This window comes from Sabethes cyaneus, chromosome 2 (genome assembly GCF_943734655.1).
Source record: "Sabethes cyaneus chromosome 2, idSabCyanKW18_F2, whole genome shotgun sequence".
Lineage (NCBI taxonomy): Eukaryota > Metazoa > Arthropoda > Insecta > Diptera > Culicidae > Sabethes > Sabethes cyaneus.
This window is the reverse complement of record NC_071354.1, coordinates 65033332-65056188: the sequence shown is the minus strand read 5'-3', so window position 1 is coordinate 65056188 and position 22857 is coordinate 65033332. Positions and strand designations below refer to the sequence as shown.

The following is a 22857-nucleotide window of genomic DNA, read 5'->3' as shown; positions in this document are numbered from 1 at the left end:
TTATAAATCAGTAGTGGCAACTGATGTAGAACCAATTGCTGTCGTAAATAAGTTTCTTCAACTAAAAGTAAAAAAGTACCAAAAGTGTGCTGCTTAGGCTATGGATATAGTCCGAGAATGAACTACCTTCTACTGAACTGGTTGGACTGCCCCATATGCCCAAGCTACAAGAACGGTTATCGACTCGATTGCGGCCATTATATAACTCGGCATACAAAAATCTCTCCCGCATTTTGCTTCACAGACCGATACCGTTACTGCTTGATTCTTTTGAAGGCGAACACAAATTTGGTTTTTAAGAGTGGCGACAGATACTCGAAAAATTTCGAGAATTCAATTGTTTGCAGACTTCAAGGCAGCGTACGATTCAGTAAACCGAAATGAGCTACGTGCTGCATATGATTGAACATGCCTTTCTAACGAAACTGAATAGGCTGGTACTTGCTACCCCTGATTGTTTCACGTCAAGCGTCATTATAGCGGCCACTCAAGCATCAAGCGTCATTATATTAGCCGCTTAGTTGGTTTCGAGGTACGATGCTGGTCTAACAAGCTAGTCGTCGTATATTCGAATCTCAGCTAGGCGGTGCTGCTAGATAGAGTCAGTAGAATCGTTGCACTAGCCCCGTAACTGTCCTGTACTCTAGTAGCCGGCTGCGAAGTCTGTCGATAAAGAAGGGTCAAGTTCTCAACAGGACGTTTATACCCATAGCTTTGTTTTTTTGTCATTATAGCGGGTGAGATATCGGACTCGTTCCTGCCGCTAGATAATTTAAAACAAAGTGACGGTCTGTCGAAACAATTCAACATGGCAAACAGGGCAGCGAAGTGGCACCATCATTATGAAGTTTTATATACTCTAGGATTTGAGGACGACATGGATATCGGCGGCGAAAGGAAGCTACTAAAAATGGGACCATCATACACTCGGCTAAATCTAAGCATATGGTAGTTTTTAGGGAGTGCGATAGCCTCTCAAGCGTTGATGCTTCATTTTTGCTCAACGGAGTTACTTTTGATGTAGCCGACGAGTTTACCTACCTTGGCACACTAGTTCCATGGGGCAATTCTGTTAATCGTAAAGTGTAGTGATGAACAGCGGCAGCATAGAGAGCCTTTTATAGATGTATCCAACTAAAGCTCCTGAGCCTGGGAGTTCGTACAAAACCCACAATCTACAAAACGCTAACTTTTCTTATTTACATCCACGAAGTAGAGCTTAGAGTATTTGAGCGCAAGATATTGTGATCAATTCTTAGTGGGAAACTGGATGATCACTCATTTTTTTTGTGGGAAGTGATAATGGAATCTGGCGCAGTCACGTCAAGTTATAGATAAAGATGCGGGTGTTGCCAAGCTGCAATTAGCTGAGCACGAAGTGAGAATGCCATATGAATGATCAGCGAACCCCAAACCCGTCGGATGTGATGTGTGCTGTCAACGAGGATACTAACACTGTGGATGTTCTGGGTGATTGGAGAATGGCAGCCTAAGACTGAGTAATGTGGTATTGACTTCCAGATTTGGCATAGAATCGATACTTCGGACCGCGTGTACAATTTTAATAAGTAAGAGATCGATCATAACTATACTTCCTGGCTTGGGTGGTGCTAATTCCGTTATCGAAATTTGACCGTCTGTTTTTATACGACAGATTTCGCAACCAGCTGTTCTTAGAATACAGGACAGTGCGACTCTAACAGCCTCTCCCAGCCGAGATTCGAACATACGACGACTGGCTTATTAGACCAGCGTCTTACCTCGAGGCCAACTGGGAGTCATCATGACTATACTTACTACTCTTTAAATTGGAAAAATATGCAATAGCATCACTTTTGAAACGGTTATAATCATATCTCATAAAACGCGAACAAATATTTCGCATTCAAAGCACGCTATCTAAACCTATACACTTATGGAGTCCCGCAAGGTTTTCGCATGGACCCTCTTCTTTTCATGCTATGTGTAAATGACTTCTCTTACTTCTTACTTGTACCAGCACAGAACCGGAGTGGCTCTTGCCGTATGTAAAAGACATCTATTTTCTGCTTAAATCAATAAGTATTGTTGTATTCGCAGACAGCATGAAGCTGTTCATGGAAACAACTAATGCGGAAGACGTCAAAATATTTTAGAACGAAAACAAAGTATTCCACACATAACGCATTAAAAGCTTGCTCCAACTGAACATCAAAAAACGAAATTCAATCGAATATAGCAGGAAAATACGAACATATTCAACAGTCATATACATAGGAAACCAACGTGTAGAAAAATCTAAAATAGCAGAAGATTTAAATGTAACTATTACATGTAACTGGAACAACTATTCCGGGCTCCGGGAGATGGCGAACCGAACTCGTAAGGGCTACACACGTAATCCTGGCATGTGTAGGAACGACGGAAGGGATCTAAGCACAAACGATCGCAAGGTGGTCGACAGGTGGAAGTAGTTCTTCGATGAGCATCTCAACGGCGATATTACAGAAGGAGACGCAACGGAAGCTAACCTAGGGCTAGGAGTGCATACAAACGATAATAGCGTGCCGGCTCTCGAAGAGATCTGGCGAGAAATCGGTCAGCTGTAGAATCAGAGATGTCAGAAAGGACCGACCTCCGACAGAACTCTACAAAATAGCCACGAACCGCCAACAACGGCACATCATTGGATAATTTCAAGGGTTTGGGAGGAGGAGAAACCACCGGAGGAGTTGATGGAAGGTGTAGTCTGTCCCATTTACAAAAAGGGCGATCGTCAAGATGGCTGTAATTACCGCGACATTACGCTGGTCATTGTCGCCTATCGGCGGTCATGTTGCATCGTCTTTCCCCAATAGGAAGAGAATTCGTAGGGTAGTATCAGGAGGGTTTTATGGGGGCCGTACCACCACGGTTCGAATTTTTACTCTCTGACAAATGCTCCAGAAATATATCGGGAGCACAATGTGTCCACGCATCCTATTTTCGTAGATTTCAGAGCAGCATTCGATACAGTTGAACGCGAACAGCTATGGCAGATAATGCACGAGTACGGTTTTGCCGGACAAACTGACGCGGCTGATCAAAACTACCCTGGAGTGAGTGACGTGCTACGTGTGCGATTCGGGGGCACTCTCGAGTTGCAGGCACAGCTTGCGGAGATTAACATCGTACACCTGACGAAAGTTGGGAGACTGCGAAGGGCCGGCCACGTCGCAAGGCTGCCGGACGACTGTGCAGTGTAATCCGTTCTCTTCAAGAACCTCTCCGGCACCAGGAATAGAGGGGCTCAACGTTCTAGTTTGCTCGACCAGGTTGAAGCCGACTTGCAGGTGTCGAGACGCGCACCGAATTGGCGACAAGTAGCCTAGAAGTTTAGTCACCATATTTATTTCTGTCATATTGTTATTTTTTACGGGGGAGTTGTAGCTTAATGAAAATAAAATGGAAAAAACATTATTTTCATGAAAACAGCTTTCGTTAATTTTCAAAAAAACTTTATATTTGTTTATAGTCAACAGTTTATAGTTTATAGTTTATAGTTTATAGTTTATAGTTTATAGTTTATAGTTTATAGTTTATAGTTTATAGTTTATAGTTTATAGTTTATAGTTTATAGTTTATAGTTTATAGTTTATAGTTTATAGTTTATAGTTTATAGTTTATAGTTTATAGTTTATAGTTTATAGTTTATAGTTTATAGTTTATAGTTTATAGTTTATAGTTTATAGTTTATAGTTTATAGTTTATAGTTTATAGTTTATAGTTTATAGTTTATAGTTTATAGTTTATTTTTGTCTCCAAAAACACCCACGTGCCAAATTTGGTTCCATTTGCTTAATTACTTCTCGAGTTATGAGGAAAATTGTGTTTCTTTGGTACAGGAGCCCCCCCCTCTTAAAGTGGGGAGGAGTCCTAATTTACTATAGAAAATATTCTTGCCCTCGAAAACCTTCACATGCCAAATTTGGTTCCATTTGCTTGATTAGTTCTCGAGTTATGAGGAAATTTGTATGGAAGCCCCCCCTTTTAAAGAGGAGAGGAGTTATAATTCCCCTTATAAAGAGGGGAGGGGTCTCAATTTACCATAGAATAACTTCTTGTCACCGAAGACACCCACATGCCAAATTTTGTGCTATTTGCTTGATTAGTTGTCGAGTTATGCAGAAATTTGTGTTTCATTTGTATGGAAGCCCCCCCTCTTAGTGGGGGGAGGGGTTTCTAACCATCACTAAAACCTTTCCTGGCCCCAAAAAACCTCTACATGCATATTTTCATGCCGATTGGTTCAGTAGTTTTCGATTCTATAAGGAACATACGGACAGACAGACAGACAGACAGACAGACAGACAGACAGACAGAAATCCTTCTTTATAGGTATAGATAGTTTATAGTTTATAGTTTATAGTTTATAGTTTATAGTTTATAGTTTATAGTTTATAGTTTATAGTTTATAGTTTATAGTTTATAGTTTATAGTTTATAGTTTATAGTTTATAGTTTATAGTTTATAGTTTATAGTTTATAGTTTATAGTTTATAGTTTATAGTTTATAGTTTATAGTTTATAGTTTATAGTTTATAGTTTATAGTTTATAGTTTATAGTTTATAGTTTATAGTTTATAGTTTATAGTTTATAGTTTATAGTTTATAGTTTATAGTTTATAGTTTATAGTTTATAGTTTATAGTTTATAGTTTATAGTTTATAGTTTATAGTTTATAGTTTATAGTTTATAGTTTATAGTTTATAGTTTATAGTTTATAGTTTATAGTTTATAGTTTATAGTTTATAGTTTATAGTTTATAGTTTATAGTTTATAGTTTATAGTTTATAGTTTATAGTTTATAGTTTATAGTTTATAGTTTATAGTTTATAGTTTATAGTTTATAGTTTATAGTTTATAGTTTATAGCTTATAGTTTATAGCTTATAGTTTATAGTTTATAGTTTATAGTTTATAGTTTATAGTTTATAGTTTATAGTTTATAGTTTATAGTTTATAGTTTATAGTTTATAGTTTATAGTTTATAGTTTATAGTTTATAGTTTATAGTTTATAGTTTATAGTTTATAGTTTATAGTTTATAGTTTATAGTTTATAGTTTATAGTTTATAGTTTATAGTTTATAGTTTATAGTTTATAGTTTATAGTTTATAGTTTATAGTTTATAGTTTATAGTTTATAGTTTATAGTTTATAGTTTATAGTTTATAGTTTATAGTTTATAGTTTATAGTTTATAGTTTATAGTTTATAGTTTATAGTTTATAGTTTATAGTTTATAGTTTATAGTTTATAGTTTATAGTTTATAGTTTATAGTTTATAGTTTATAGTTTATAGTTTATAGTTTATAGTTTATAGTTTATAGTTTATAGTTTATAGTTTATAGTTTATAGTTTATAGTTTATAGTTTATAGTTTATAGTTTATAGTTTATAGTTTATAGTTTATAGTTTATAGTTTATAGTTTATAGTTTATAGTTTATAGTTTATAGTTTATAGTTTATAGTTTATAGTTTATAGTTTATAGTTTATAGTTTATAGTTTATAGTTTATAGTTTATAGTTTATAGTTTATAGTTTATAGTTTATAGTTTATAGTTTATAGTTTATAGTTTATAGTTTATAGTTTATAGTTTATAGTTTATAGTTTATAGTTTATAGTTTATAGTTTATAGTTTATAGTTTATAGTTTATAGTTTATAGTTTATAGTTTATAGTTTATAGTTTATAGTTTATAGTTTATAGTTTATAGTTTATAGTTTATAGTTTATAGTTTATAGTTTATAGTTTATAGTTTATAGTTTATAGTTTATAGTTTATAGTTTATAGTTTATAGTTTATAGTTTATAGTTTATAGTTTATAGTTAACAGCTTGGGTCATTCGTGACTTATACCGGGTTAAAATTTGAACCCAAGTGCTCGGCGTAAGAGGTGTGAATGCTAATCACTGCACCGGGATTGAGCCCTACATATTTTTAAATTTTTATCTGTTATGTGCATATTAAGAATATGAATGCATTTAAATGTTCCAGAATTATTTATTTCCTATGGTTAACTTTTTGTCAACACGCAGTCACTTACGACATTTATATCCTATCAACAGTTTCATTTTTATCTCACTAAAGTATCCTTCTCGCTCGTAACTTCCGCCGTACGTTAAACCTTCGACACGACACGCGTACCGTAAGAGTTAGGTTAGGAAAAGAAAATTTAATAATCGCTATTGTGTGCACATGTGTGTGCGCGCTTATATGTTATTTTCTTTTGTTTCGTTTCTTCCGGCTTGGACCATCGGTCTTACTTGTTTACGGTTAGGTATCGAGACGGGGACGCGGGGGCATTAGACAAATAAGATTTCGGAGACCGATCAACTCCCCAGGTCCCACGAGGGGCAACCGGCCAACCAACCGGATGGTTCATACTTTCACTTCCCAGCTATGCGGTTTCGCAACAACACCAACAACCGACGGTCGTCTGTGCTGTCGTAGAAAGCCGGCACGCAAGAAGCGAGAAGGCCAACTTTTTTATCTTCTTAATTTATCCAATTAAAATTAAGTGTTCTGATTGTTGTTCCTTGTGGCTGGCCGGTCGACCGGCCGCTCTTTCGAGGAAACTCCTAGACGGACTCTCATATGCCAACCCAGAAGGATCTCTTTTATGGTGTTTTCAATTATTTATCGCTAGTGTTAAATCTCGTTCGGTCGGTTCCCATCCTGTGGTACTATATTTAATAGTTTGCTTTATTGAATTCGTAACCGTCCGGTTAAATGGCAATTTTAAAATTCTCTGACTTTGTTTCTTATTCCTCGCTCGCCCACAGGTGCTCGACAGGAACAGGACATCTTTGTGCGGCTCATCGATTCGGTAACGAAACAGGTAAGTTACAACTACGATAAAACTGTCAGCGAAGCGGTTTCGAGCTTCCGACATCCAATAGCGAACCGGTCGTGTGTCTGTAAAAAAGCATCTAACATTCGAACCGTAGCAGTACCTAGTATGCAACTTGAAAACGACCGTGTGGGGCGTGAATAATTGAATGTGCCACTTCGAGTTTGGATCGGTCGTGTTGCAGTAACTGGCAATAAACTGGTTAAATTGCAACAGACTGCACTGTAATAAAGATTGCTCCTAATGCAAGGGTGCGTTTAGAAGTGTTTTTTGCTTCGTCAAAATACTGTCCTACAAAAAATCTTCCATGACTTAGACAAAAGAATTTTTGCTAAACTTACCCCGTTTCCTATCTTTTTCTGAACCATATAGAGAGGGGTTCATTTTAACTCTACCGCCGCATCATTGGAACATGAAACTGCATTCGCAGCACACCTCTCTTCCGTTCAATATTTAATGAACTTCTAACTTCATGTCCATAAACATTTCCGATCAAGTAAATTATTTACACTTTCCTAAGCAATTTACCACCCGAACAGAGAGTCTATCGTACAACATCGAACGAGGGATATCGATGTTCTTCTCGCTTTCCCATCCATGTAACAGTTGCCCTTTTTGTGTTTTCCGAAAAGCTGACTCTTCAGGCCCATCAAACAATGCACGATGTTTGGTGTGCAGCATCAACCCCCTACTCGGACCGGCCGGGTGGCGGCGCTTACTGTAATAAATCCGTGATTCAATCCGATTCGGACAATGTGGCCGTAAAAACTAACAACTTTACTTGCGGATAAGAACTATTTGTCCGAAAGTGGTGGCGACGAACCTCAGTCGATGCATCGACGATGCACTGCTACTAGCAATAGCATCAGACGTAATCAATTAAGCAGCTTCGCCGTTCGATCCGAACAGTGAGTGTAACATGCTTGACATTTCGGGACACCCCTTCGAGTCGCTGCGTTGCCACCGCACCGGGAATGTTAGGAAGTTCGTTAGCAAAAGAGCGCCATAATTCATTTGCTACACCCTATTTTAAATTTGACATTTCACTCTATTGCTCCCGGGTACGGTACGGCAGTAAGCATCACCCATCTAATGCAGAACGTAAACAAACCATATGGTTGCTTTGTTGAACAGGACAGGAACACGACAGTTGTTCGGAGAGACTCCGAACAAGTGAATCAAATCAAAAATTAACGCCTCATTTGATACAATTCGTTAGCTGCGGCAAATGCGAAAAGAAGCCACCACATTGTTTGTTACTGCGATTGCGACTGACTCTTGCGTTTTGCCGGTGTACCGGAAAAGGGCAACTGTCAGAGGGATCGCGCATACTGCCACTGGTGATGGAGTACGCCTGCCTTTTGTACAATAGTTGTTTTGATTGGAATGCAATTTCCAGTGTGCGGCAGAATTTATCATTTGCTGTTAATAATGCGACAAGTGGTGAAATTTTAAGTGATTTTGATGAAGTACCTGCATTGTGGATGCCGTATGGCAGCATTATTTTGCAGAATTGCGCTGTTGTTATGAATCATTAGAATTTAGATTAATGTGGTTTTGAAACGTGATAGTTCCTAAATTTACTACTTGAATATTAGGTGGCAGATATAATACCTTCCAAAGAATCCGCTTGCAAAGAAGCTATCTTCTTTTCGGGTCTGCAAGCATGCAAATAGGACCCTCAAGCAGAATCTAGTTTAGCCACTAATGCGCACCCGGATGTTGTACGGTTAGGTTCTGACGAAGTACTCCCAATTCTAACTCATTTCGCCGCCAGAAAAAGTATAAACAATAATGAATATTTAAGGGGACGCTATAGTTACCATGTCTACCAAGACAAGTGAGTGGTTGTGGGTTCGAATTTTAATAGTGTCACGCCATTCGATGTAGTGGCCTTAACATAGGTTTATTCTAAGGCTCTTCCACATTCTTACTTCATACTGATCTCTCCATTTAAGTATAAGTATAGTACTGGTTCGAAATAAGTAATGAACTAACTGATAATCTTATCTATGGGCAAGAAACAAACGATGCCTACTCTCGCGTAAGCGAGTATGAGAAGCATAGCATCCAACGCTTACGCTACTGAAGCAATCGTACGACAAACAGCGGCCGTCGCTGTGTGCAGACATTCTGCTACCTACACACTCGCGAACTCATAGCCTCATAGCGTCTTTCTGCATAGCCCGCTCAAAACAAAAAGCAAAGCAAGCAAGGGTTTATACCATCCTTAGACATTACCCTTCTTTATCGACAGACTTCGCGACCAGCTGTTAGAGTACAGGAAAATTACGGGGTCAGTGTAACAATCCTATCTAGCAAGCACCGCCTAACCGAGATTCAAACATACGACGACTGGTTTGTTAGACCAGCATCGTACCTCGAAGCATAACTCGTGAGCAGCCAGCTGCATGTGAGGGCAGATTTTGCATTACTTTCCCTTTTCTTCTTCATCTTACGACCTCGTTTTTACACGCGGATTGGAGTGTGAGCCCTCGTGAGTGATCGGTATCAGCTGCTCAAATGATGAGTGAGAGCGACGTCCATGGCTGTTAACTAAATACGCACTCGCAAAAACTCGTCGCAGTGCATGAATAAATAAGAGCGAGAGTTCGAAAGAGATGCTTATGCCGGCATGTTTGTTAGATCGAGAACGCGTTCGTGTGAAAATTAGACGACGCGATTGTGCCTTCGCTACACTGTCGTTCTCCTGTACTCTGCCAAGATCGTCCACGTTTTACCTTTGTTATACTATATAACGAAGGTTTAGAAATTGGTCGAAAAATACGGAATAGATCCAAGGCCCGGAGGGCTGAGTCATATATACCAATCGATAGGGTTCGACGAACTGAGCAATGTGTGTGTATGTGTGTGTGTGTGTATGTGTGTGTGTATGTGTGTGTGTGTGTGTTTGCGTGTGTGTGTGTATGATACTTGGTCTATTATTTTCGTTTTAAAGGTATTATTGCCTAGTATATCATATCAAAATCTCCTTGCCTTTTGTAATAAGCTTGGTTTCGTTAGTAGTTGAAATAACAAAAATTATAACAAAACTCGCTCTAGGCATATCACAATTATATCAAATTATGATATAATTTGATCAAATTTATTTCATGGTGCGTTCCAAAAACGAGCGTTCTGCCCTGCTTTATAACCAAAATATAACAAACAGTGTTATAATTCTATTGATAGATTGGTAAAACATTTCCTGTGTCGCAAGTTTTACTATCACATTTATAACACACTTTGATAGAAATATTAACTGGAACTACAATTCTGTAATATTTTTGTTAGAATTTACTGATCGGGAAAGCTTTGCTTTTTTTAAAGACTAAATTTGGTCACTAGAACATGTATCAATACCCAAAACCCAAGGAGTTTTATCAAGCCAAGGGTGGAATTCTCTACGTCTTTTTTCCTTCCTCCTTACTATTTCAAGTATAGAAAAACTTTTTCTGCAGAACATAGAAAAAATTCTAAATCATTTCATCTCATTGCTCTATCAGTTAAACAAGTATAGGCCATGCCGGATCTTTCACGGTTTCACGTTTCCATCAACCCCTGTTTTATAGTGCTGGTAGTGGCCGTTGTATACAAAAGAATAATGTTTATATTCCGGTGTCATACTGGCTAATTGCAAGCCGAAAACACAAGATTACCGGCGACTTACCGAAATCCGCCCGAACATCTGTAAATCAATTAAATTCAAATAAGAGCTTTACTAGAGCACACATGCATCCTCCCGGAAGAGCATTAGCCAATGCCAAGCTGCGACCCGTCGGGTAAGATATCCCTAACCTAACCTAAAGCCCACTCGATACCACCCTCGTGTTCATCGTTCCGAAGCCAGGACCTTTCCGTCTAGCACTAGCAGTCCACCCATGAACACCCGGGTGCACGCGAGCAACAATATCTATTAACCTGCAGCGCTCCCGGCGTTGATCCTCGTTTAAATCCGGAAGGATGACAGCGGTCTTAAAAATCTAGCCAAAATTATGTTTTCCACCCCTTCTTTGGTCAGGCTGGAGCGTCGTCGGCGCGCAGCTTCTGCGGTCGCTGGCGGAGGGATCCGTTCGAAAAATGGGAAACAAAAACAGATAACGATGAGTGCGAAGAGGAATAATAAATTGAGCTCTAATCTTGGCTTGGCTTCTTACTACAGGTTTGTTTTTGTCTATGTTGCGGCAGGAACAACAGGATGCGTAAAGGTGCCTCACGGACGCCGGAGCCGGTGCGGTGCGGTGGGTGAAAATGGTAACAGTTGGTGGATTACGATCTAACCTTGATGACGATGATGTCATTCTTTCTGTACGAAGAGCTTTTTTCAGGGCACTTCTAGTCGGGTGTCGAGAATGGATGTTGTGAACGGTTTCTAACGATCTTTTTAAGTTGCAAAAAACAATTGCCAGTTTCTCACATGTATCTAAGCTTTATCTGTGTCCATCGCGTTATGCTAATTTTTCCCTGTACTATTTTGTAACTGAGGAAATTGCGTAGTCTGTCATTACCCAACAAACATTTTTGTTGAATAACAGCTTATCAATCGCTTGCTACCCGGTAATTAGCTGTGCAATGGTTGAACAAGCTACTATTCAACAAAAATGTTTTTTGGGTAAGTCATAGCTTCAAGGAAATCAAACCTAAAAGAATCGCAACCCGGTCTAATACGAAATGACAGTAGTTATTATAGCTTTTCATGTTACCAGCATAAATTAGCATTAACCAAACCCGTCAAAAATTACGATCCACCATTATTTAGTTCCTTCGCATACAAATTGAGTGCGCAATTCGATTAGAAATAATTGGAATAAATGATCCCGAAAATCCAACAAACGACTCAGACCCACCGCGGTACCTCTGCCGGAGACCAATAATTGTTAATTTGACTATGCCGTATGTACCACGAAATACCGCCGCGCCGCCGTCCGGGCCGTACTGGCGCAAATGATAAATTACCCTCTCGATTCGGAATTTTCGCCCTTTTTTTGCGCTGTGATGACGAAAACTCCGGCTGCTCCGGCAAGTAGCATTGTATCACCCAACGATCAGCGGGTGAGATGTAACAAAAAGGCGCACTGCATTTTAATAGGATATTCGATACCTTTTCGGAATGGAATTGTAATTCGAATCACCCCTTTTCATGTGCACGCGTGAACTACCACCCTGCTACCGACTCTGTCCGGCCGGCTGCCGGAGAAAATGTAAACAGTTCGATGGGGGAATGAGTTGCTTGCATAATTGCCTACTTATCGGAACCGGATTGAGGGTGAGAGACACCGCATCACTGACTGGTACCGGCAATAGAGCAGTCATCGGACGTAACCCTGACGGCGTACTTGTGCTCGCCCGATTGCAATCTTATCAGGCTGACCATATCTAAATGGATTCTTCACAGCCTGGAAGCGTAGAGTGGTTCACCAAAATTTTAAATATGAAAGTTTCCTGGAAGTTTCACCCATCGAAGCGACATTCTTGTTTCACTTCGAAGGAAATCGAACCAGATGAACCATCCTAGCGCCCAACCTCCTCAACGTTGAGTTCCAACCGACATGCGGAGCGAGTGCGGATTTTTCGCTTATCATTGAATTTGAATCTTTGCTTTGCTTTAAAAAACGGAAAAGAGGTGATTTTAATCCACTTCCATTACTTGATTCATTCTGGTTCGAGTGTTGAACGATAACCGACGGGGCGTTGCATTTTCCGTAGATACGTATCATGAATGGCGAAGGGGTGTAAGGAGCAGCACTGCACAAACAGGAACATGCACTCGTTGAGGAGATGATTAAGCGACGACGGCGGAGGGGGAAAATTGTAACCAGTTTGTCCCACGAAGATTAAGCAACTCAGAAGTCAGTTTTGCTACTGTAAATGAACAGCATTGTGGTGTAATTTCCTTTAATTTTAATCGTTCCTATTGACCTATTCGACAGAAACTTATGCGCTAACGGTGGTGCTCATTGGAACTAGCCGAACGGTGAGAAAGTTGACAGTTTGCTTGAAGAATCGAAAAAAAAACTTTTTAAGTTTCTTAATGTAGTGAAACAATGTACAAGTGAAATTATTATTGCAAAATGTAAGAATATTTTATACTTTATCCATGGTATATACTTTGTCAATGGTTTGTTTACAGTATACACGAGAAAATAATGTTTTTGTATATTTGTGCTACAAAAGACAGGTTATATATCACGGTAAATTATAAAAATCCTCGTGCTCAAGTGGTAAAAAACTTGTTTTTTGTTAAATTAACAGAAATCAGATTATTGCAAGCAAGATACAGGATAACCAAAGAAAACATTCATAGTTTCATGTAGTGCAGGAGCAACATAGTTCGCTAAGACTGAAAAATCTCTAGAACTCTAGATCTCTAGAACTTTGGCTTGAACCGATACAAAACAAGCATGAGGATTTTGCAAAGTAGAAAAACATTTCAATAATATGCAAGAACCGATTTAGGATCACTGCTGTGTTCGATTAGTTAAGTCGCTACAGTACTTTTACCAACTTTTACAGTATTCTTCAAATTTATGCTCTTTCAATTCAATATTTTAAAAGTGTTTTTTAAATACCTTGCAAAACAGCAAATTTCTTTTTTTGATTAAAGCAGAGGAGCGTTTGGTGCGAAAAATGTTAGACTGAATACTGGGAAAGTTTCGATCTGCGGCTAAAAATATTAAGTTAGTTTGTGGGACTCCAACCCACAATTTCTCGATTAGTACTCGAGTGCTTTACGCATTTAAACTAAGGGGGAGAGCTTCAAATCATCCGGATACAGAAATATGTATCCTCTAGGTAGCACTGCGCATACATGACTACAAATAATAAAATAAGCAAAGGTCCGAGATTGCTCCCTTATGGAATACCAGATCGATCAAAAAATTGATTCGACTGTGCGTTGCCCAGTCTCATACAAAGGCACCGGTTAACGAGGTATGACTTCAATCAATCCACGAAAGTCGCCACCACTCCCATCTGCTTTACTTTGACCAAAAACAAATCATGACCCACACGGTGAAGGGCCGTCTTCAGGTCTGTGTAAATAGTATCTATTTGAGTGCCGTTCATCGTACTTTAGATGCAGTATGAACTCCGAGAGATTTGTGGTAGTCGAAATTCAAGCTGGTCACAAGAGATATGGCGCTTTGCTTTATGAAATAGAGGCTTATTCACGAGAGTTTCCAAAAGCTTCGAGTCTGTGCGTAAAGAGGTATTTCTTGGGTAACTTTCTACAGCCGTGCGATCGCCTTTCCCGAAAACAAGACGCAAAAACGGTTCCTGCTTGATATTTCGGAATGATGACTGACTCAGCGACAGCTGAGGTTAAGGGTGCACATGAAGAAATCTGCATAGTTCTTGAAAATAATCGGTGGTATGCCATCTAGTCCATGTTGCAACGACAATTTTAGCTTTCTTAATTGCAGCTGCAACATCTGTTTCGAAAAAGCAAATATCTTGCATCTGAAGTATTCTCTTTGGTACATTTCGGAGAGCATCTTCAATTATTTTACTTGAATTTATTTATTTTACATGTCATGAAATCTGATTTTGAAATTTTGCTTGAAACTTGAAGTTAGACTATTTTGAGCTTGAAGCTTTACTTCAATTTGAATTGGAAATTGGACTTAAATTAGAATTGAAATTAAATTTGAAATTGGATTTGAAAATGGGCCTGAAATTGGGTTTATATTGGGCTGGAAATTCGACTTGGAACTGGACATGAAATTAGACTGAAAAGTTTGGCATGAAATCGGGTATAAAATAAAATTTTAAATTTTACTTGCAGCTGGATTTTGAATTGGACTTAAAATTAAAGTTGAAGTTTGACAAGAAATCGGACTTCATGTTCATGACTTCATTTGGGCTTAAAATTGTACCTAAAATCGGAGTTTCAAATAGGCTTGAAAATGATCTTAAAATTTTACTTGAAACGGGACCTAAAATTGAACATGAAATTGGATTTGAAATTGGACTTGAAACTGGACCTAGTTTTACGCAGTAAATTTAGTTATCGTCAGAATACAGGGCGAACAAATTAAATTCTTCTTATTTCCGGGTTACAACTTGAGACGTTATGTTTTGTTTCGACATAAATCTTTTAGAGAATGTCCCAGTGTGCCCCATTCTAGGCATGTCATTGCTGGTGGATGATAAAGATCCATACGGACCATATAAAATGCGCAACACACCCGCAAAGGTTTTATAATATAACATCCAGCGCAAATATAAAGTAATGCCAACAGACCTCGTACATCCTAAACTTTTGTGTTTTAATTTAAATTTACGTGGAATACAAAGATTTCAAATATCTACAAAATTAATGTCCCATACATAGTTTTTTCAAACTTTGCTTGGCTAAGGCGATACGGTCAACTAAGTATAAGCAAGCAAAATTAGAGTACAAAGAGCACGACAGTCCTGGTTTCAGGTAAAAGAAAGAAGTGATCTCCGTCTCTTCGGAAGAGTAAATTGAATATTATTAAAGATTTGACATATTAATTACCGGTCTATCATGTAAGGTAGCTGCCTGAAACCCACTAGAAAACTCCCAGGCCATCTCCGCAGAATAGTCTACATTCAACGTGTATGATAAAACAAATATCGATGATGAATTTATGAATATAAAGAAAAGTAAAGATCCGAGAAAGCTCCCTTGTGGTACATTATAATGGATTCCAACATGAATTCGGAGCCCAACACAAACATTATATAATTATTCTACCCAAGACAAAAATATTTAAATCAAAACAACATGAGTGTTGTATATTTGTGATCATTTTGTAATTTAAATTCTATGCAAATGACCTTCAAACTGAATCCAAACTGCAAGTCCGGCAAAGCCCTCGCTCCGTACTTATTAAGAATAAAGTTACAATCTGATCGGAGACACCCCGGCACGCGACGCTAGAAGAAAGCCACATTCATCATAAAAATATAAGCATATCACGATTTCGGCGTCAGCAAAAGACACACGAGCACACTTATCGTAAATGCTAAACAAATATAGCAAAAAAAAAGCCGAACACCCATCCGACATATGTACAACAATTACCATACGCAACGCGTACGCTGCACCGAGCAAGCAGCGCTCATTGAACGGCGGGGACATAAATTTCCCAGCCCCCGTCGCGGTCGTCGTCTTCATCCGCTCGGATCCGATTAGTGATATTTAAATGATTATTTCCTCTTACCGGGTGGCGGCGGCCCAGCCGAGCCAGCAATCGCGCAACGTAACGCCCCCTTATTTGTCAGCGAGCGCACCGGAGCGCCCGCCGCCACCCGGCAGCCCAAAAGCGATTGCGTAAATTTTAATCATTTTCCTTCGGTTTTGTACCGAACAGTATACCTACTTTTGATTATCGATGCCACGCGACCGGCCGAGGCGCACGTGGCGATGTGGCTCGCACCCCGAAACCACGTGTTGGCAATAGACGACGAGAGGGGAGACAGCCACTCGGGCGGCGCGCTTAAAGCAAACAAGCACAATTAATAATTTTGATTTCTTTATTTTCCTGGAAATCGGATACCGCACGTCGCCACGGAGGAAGGAAGTTATTTCGGGCAATTGGATTCGGTTTTTTGGGTTATGGACATTCTAGCCGTGTTTACAAACTGCCAAATGGTTTGTTTGCAACTGGTTCTAGCGATGCAACGGACCGACAACTCCAGCGAGTGGAAGAATGTGCAAATAGACTCGCAAATGTTCACATTTTTCCCAACCCACTCGCAACACGAATGCACGGGATTTGAAGGTAGTTGCGCGATAAAAATGCTTGACTCGCATGTCACTGTTTATAAACATAAACACTGTAATCCATGCTGATGGTATCAGGAACAGGAGCGAAGTAAAGAAAAAACAAATGAACAGAAACAAAGCCTGCAATTGCAACGATTGCAATGTTCGCCTTTTAGTCCATAAATAAAATTTCATGAATTATTTGAAACTTGTTTGTATAAGCTAGGGATGCCGTTATGATTCAATGGCGTGTGTTCTTTATGAAAACATAGTTGAAGATTTTTTAAATTTTATTTATGGTCTTCGTTCACCTGGTCTTCGATCAAAAGCTTCCAAGTATTTTGTGGTCAACAACCAATTCTTAGACTGCCAATTGGGGAATCTCTATTGCTTTTATTCAGCATAGATCTGACTTGGGTAACAAAAAACTTTTTTTTCACCACCACACAGGGAGGCACACTCATTCAATCAATCTAATTGCAGGCCGCTCTTAGCTCCGGTGGAACAGTGTCGAACTCGATCTGCCCGTCAGGGAAAAAACTGACCATACTCTCACTCATTCTCGCCAGTTTGTTACTCAGTGAAACAGCTTTGGGGAAGAATGGCGTAAAATGTTCTGAACAAAATGAAGTTGCTTCCACAGTGAAACAGTTCATCCAAAGCTCCAACGAACCCCGCCACACTCGGGCTGGCGTTGCAGCTGACGAGAATCGCTTTTCCCCAAGAGACGGATTTGAAATGTAAACAAAACGGATATCTTCACCGCGTGTGCTTCCCAGCAGCACCGCCGCAGCGTTGCTTTCCACATGTACGCGGGGGGTGGTTGTCGGTTGTGAGGTAAATTTTTTAACGCACAAAAGCTCCAGCCCGGCAACTCTGCTCTTCAGGGGCAGCACGGTCGGATTTTCCTGTCGATCGTTACAGTTTTTTCTACGGTAGCTTCCAGTGTCTGAGTATTGCTGGATATGAACCGCCGTCAGTTTCAGCAAATTGTTCTAAAAGAGTTGTGATTTGTGAACGATCCGATAACGGTGTGTCAATTTGCATATATGTATTCAACGGATTTGAATTAGCAGCTGTTTGTTTTGTTGGGAGTCTCAATAATACGTTTTCCCCACATTATCCTTTTTTGTTTAATTTTACATATTTCGACCAAGCATAAGTAAGCAATTTTAGCTGTAAAGACAGCTCTGTACTTTTTCTGCTTTCGTTAAGATTGATATTTCAGAACAAAAGCGACAGAGTCCCTTCATCCCTGAAGTCGGACATTTTGTGTATTTTAACACAATAGTTCTTACACTTACACAATACTTACTTAAGCTTAAAATTTACCGCTAGGTTGGTTGTGGGCTTTGGAATATATTCTAACAGCATGACGATACAATTGTTCGAAATAAGCAGATTGCTCTGGATTATTAACGTACAGTTTACCTTCATAACCTTCATATTGGCGAAGGTTCCGAAGAACCAATAAAGCAAAGACCTGTTGGGATGGGGAAACTTTGTCACTTCTCTTTTCTAAATGGATATCATCGATTCACAGTAAACAATAGGTGCCCCTATCTGAGCAGCAAAGCGGCCAAACAACAATTGTATGGGGAAATTTGGCCTCGAAACTTTTCATTGGCTTTCACAATACAGTCAAGTAGTTTTTGGTGCAAAAGATTCGTTCTCCGTGATTCAAATCCTCGCCTAAGTTCAATAGTCAAAAGAGAATTTACGCTCTGTTGGGATATGGGACTTTTGTTAATTTTTTCTGGTATACTTCCCTAACACAAACATCAAATTGCTCTAGGTTTAATCGTCGTAAAGAATTTACGTATTTTATAACTTTTCTTTCTGAACACACGTTAGAACCTATATGACGTCTTTTCCAACCATAAATCATAAAGCGAGGATTTTCAGTTGAACAATGTTTAATTATTTCCAATTTTTCAATAGTGCAACCTCAAGAACCGATATTTCTCTCCATTTTGTTCGACGCGTAGAAGATTTTCCGATCGGTTGGTGCAAAAATCAAATATTTTTTGAAATGATATAACACTCTTTCTCGACAAACCTTGCTGTCCTACGTCAAAACGCATCGAAAGCGACGTTTGTAAATTCATAAATTGCAAGTGAACGCTAACATTGTAGTAGTTAAAAATTATATATACAAAATATCAAAATTCGTGCAGAATTAGTCGAGCTATTAGCATTCAAAACTGGTCTGAAACTAAATTGTGGATTGACACCACAGGGTCTGCGTCGAAGACGTAGTTCTATGTCAATAATTGCAGAATGGTAAGAAACTGCTTAAATAATAATATATGTCAATTTCTTACATCCCATTTGAATGTATATTATGTTTCTTATATTTGCTTTGTTTTCTAACCGGGACGACAGAGTTATTACTTAATCAATGTAAACCGACTACGGCTGTCGGAATCCGTATACTCTAAACAAGCACAAGAACAGCCTTTTTTCGTAAAAGAACCGTGTTTTAAGTTTCTGCATCCAAGACTAATCAAATAAACGAATTGAAAAAAATAGTCTTTATGTTCTCAGCAAATTGAGATTTGCAAGAGGGAAAAATCAATCTCTGATTAAAGTAATAGACTGTGATGATAATATCACGTGTCAAAACCTTGTTGTAATGCGACACCATGCCAGTGCAATATTCTTTTGAAAGAAACTACTACATGTTTTAATTTTAACAGTAGTAGTTTCTTTCGATCTTCAAATAGGATAGTTAAGATCTTATCCGGTGAGTTCATTTCTACTCATTTTGAAGGCAAAAACAATTACGTATGACGCCCTGGAGCTTTGGCGATATGATGACGATTTTCTCAGAATTCGTAGTCTGTTGGTAATGCGTCAAACAGACCCCATAGGGGTCCTTAGCCTCTTATCTAGCAACTCCTATCCCTACCTCCACGTGATACCAGCCGGAATATGTGCAACTTTAGCGGAGATCGGGTAACCAATCCCGGTAAAAATTAAGGTCGTATACCAACAGGGAAGAAAGCACAGTGTGTCTCGACACTATAAGATGGCAGCCCCATCACGAGACTCGGTAGCGTAGACCTTGATACGGCTACCTATCTAAACCCTAAAAGCTAGAGTCAAGGAAATTCCACTTGGAACATTCGGCATGGGCTAAGACGGCGAAATATGGATATGTACCTGGAACTAGTGATGTCCGAAATTGTCAATTATTCGATTACCGATTAATCGGTTAGCGTTGTATGCACTAATCGATTAGTTAAGTAATCGTGCTAGTAGTATTCGACCACAAATATTCGAATAATTCGCTTAAAGAATTCGATTAATCGGATGATTATAAACGATTAATGGGGATTATTCTCATTTTTTTCAGAGGAGATCCTTTGAACTATTCGATTATGGAATTACTCGTGCCGGCAGTATTCGATTAGAAATTATTCGATTATTCCGTGTTATAATCGATTACTCGATTAATCGATCGATTACCGGACATCACTACCTGGAACTGCAGATCGCTAAATTTCGTTGGTGGTGACAGGGTGCTGCTCGATCAGTTAGAACCCCGAAAGTTTGGCCTCGTGGCACTGCAGGAGATTTGTCGCAAAGACGTGTGGAGGATCCGTGGCGGCAAAGCCCAATTTTTCCAGAGCGGTGGAGCGACCAACGAGCTAGGAACGGGCTTCGTAGTGTTGTTGGGAAAAATGCAGGATCGCGTAATAGACCGGAAAGCGATCTATGAAAGGATGTACGTGTTGAGGATAAAAGACCGTTTCTTCAACTACACCATCATAAACCCGACGACGAGAAGGAAGCGTTCTATGTGCAGCTGGAGGCAACATACGACAACTGCTCACGGCGGGACATCAAGATCGTCATCGGGGATATGAATGCCCTGATCGGCAGGGAAGCAATGTATAGACCGGTGATTAGGCCCATAGCCTGCACACCGACACGAACGATAACGACCAGCGATGCATTAACTTTGCAGCTTTCCGAGGCTTGGTGATCAAAAGCACTTTTTTCGCCACAAAGATATCCACAAAGCCACCTGGAGATCACCTAACCAACGAACTATGAAACTAAATCGACCATATTCTCATTTTGGGCAAAAAAAACTATTCTTGCACTTCGCACAGTATGAAATGGATGGGATTTGATTCTTCTGATGTAGTCCTGTACGGACTTGTGACCGTACCTTAGCTTACAGAAGACAGACGTGCACTTGTCGAATTTAAACGGTATTGCGGAGTGGCCGAGGGAGTACAAACAGAAAGCGGAGAGTGTCATAGGCGTATGAACCACGAGTTTCAGGCACTACTTGGAGAGATTCTAATCGTATATCTGCCGAAAGTAGAGAGCTTCAAAACAAAAAAGCGCTGCATTATCATACAATTCATACTAGATAAATTTTACTCTTGGATGCAGTGAAGAAAAACATGTTATTAGTTTTAATTTCATAGACTAAACCATTGCAACAAATTGTATGAGTTAACCAAATGGAAAACAAGCAGCGTTTCCACTTCTTACAGCGAGTAGGTACAATCCACAAAACAAATTAAGAGCCTATTGAATAAATTAATAGCCGTGTATCAGTTCACATCCGGATCCTCGAATCATCCGTAAAATTCCTACACATACTACACACACATGGTACCCTTTCCGTTCATTCAATGTTTATCCAGCAATTACGGTGCAAAAGCGCTTTTTCCGCTTTGATTCTCCACCGTGCTTTTCCAGTGATGAGCCGTTTGTTTTTGCGAACCGACTACTACCTATACTGGGTAGTCAGTTGTGATCCTGTTATTTTTATTTACACATTTCTTCTGTCCACTGACCATTTGATCCGTATGATAGACCATCCTGGTCTGGCACGAGTCGGAAGCATCCGGCAACGGCGACGCTGCAACTCACAAACACACATCATAATCGCTGCTCTTCAGCTATCACGGACCGGTAAACGGTTGAACACCCAAAAAAAAGTATACCAGAACCAGTTAGGACCGTCGCCGTAAAAAACGTTCAAAACAAAAGAGAGAGCATTTTATGATGAGCTTTTGTTTTCTCCGTTTTTGTTTTTTCGACTGCCATTCTCGACCGGAATTTAACCCGGATTGCTACCTCGTCCCTACACCCAATATCACCCATTTGGTTTACACTTTTTTTCTGTCCACTGCAACATTGTGACCCCGCAATCGTATCACTCGTATGCAGTAGCACATATTTGGCTTGGTCAGTGCTTTTAAAATGACCATCGTCGTTGGCTGCTGGGGAGTGCGGTGGTTAGGCCAGTGGGCCGATAGCGCTCCGTCAACTCCGAGGAGTAAACGGAAGGACGAGATTTTACCTGCTTCATAATGCATGCGCCGCTTTCTGGTGGATTCCGGTCCCCCGGATAGAGACTGTCCGCTTCAGTGCTGGAGGTGCTTGGAATCCGAAACACAAAACACGCAGCACCCAGCACACAGGCCCATAACCGAGATGCACTTTTTGCTCGTTGAAACGGATGCCACGCCGCGGATGCCAGCTTTATTAAATTGCCTTCACCCGCCCGCTCACCCCTTGCGATGATGGTGGGCTCAGTGCGCATGAAATACCCGTACAAAAGTGGCAGCGATTAAGTTGTAATATTTATCAGCTTGAATGAATACAAAATTTACGTGAATGTTAATTGAATAGTTCAACTACGTCAGGTAGTTTGCACCAGATTATTCATCCTTCAAATGCTAATGCAATTTTTTTTGTACTTATTGACGCTATTTTAAGGTTTTATAAATACAACGTAATAACCACACGACCATATCTTCATTCTCATAAGACACCATTTCAGTTTCCTATACGTTCTTCCATTTAATTTCTTTTCAGGCCATTGTCTACGAAGGGCAGGACAAAAATCCAGAAATGTGCAGGGTGCTACTGACTCACGAAGTGATGTGCAGGTGAGTGCCAGGCAACTGATAATGCCAACCTAACTGACAGCATGGTGATTTGACTTGTCGGCAAGGAGTAAGCCAGAAACCGTCTACGTACGTCTACGTTGTCGGCTTGATTCTTTTTTTGTTTCTCAGCATGCCAAAGTTCGACTTATCCCGGCTGTCAGCAGTTGTCCGACGGACCGTCTATTAGACTTAAAGCTTGTATGAACATGAAGCAGCAAATCGCAAGAAATAAGCTACATATAAATTGTAACATCGAAGTTTATCATTTACAAAAACAAAAATAAAATAAAAAAGAATCTTCACCGATACTGTAGTTGAGCTCAATTGCAGAAAAGC

The 22857-nt window shown here is 39.6% G+C and overlaps 1 protein-coding gene across 1 annotated transcript in view; it reads left to right on the top strand.

Moving 5' to 3' along the window:
- Positions 1–22857, top strand: part of LOC128735092 (transcription factor collier) — a 120366-nt gene that overhangs the window by 28991 nt on the left and 68518 nt on the right. Inside the window, exons 4-5 of the mRNA XM_053829576.1 lie at positions 6800–6855; positions 22448–22521. Of these exons, the coding sequence (XP_053685551.1) occupies positions 6800–6855; positions 22448–22521 (130 nt within the window). The remainder of the gene's footprint in view (positions 1–6799; positions 6856–22447; positions 22522–22857) is intronic.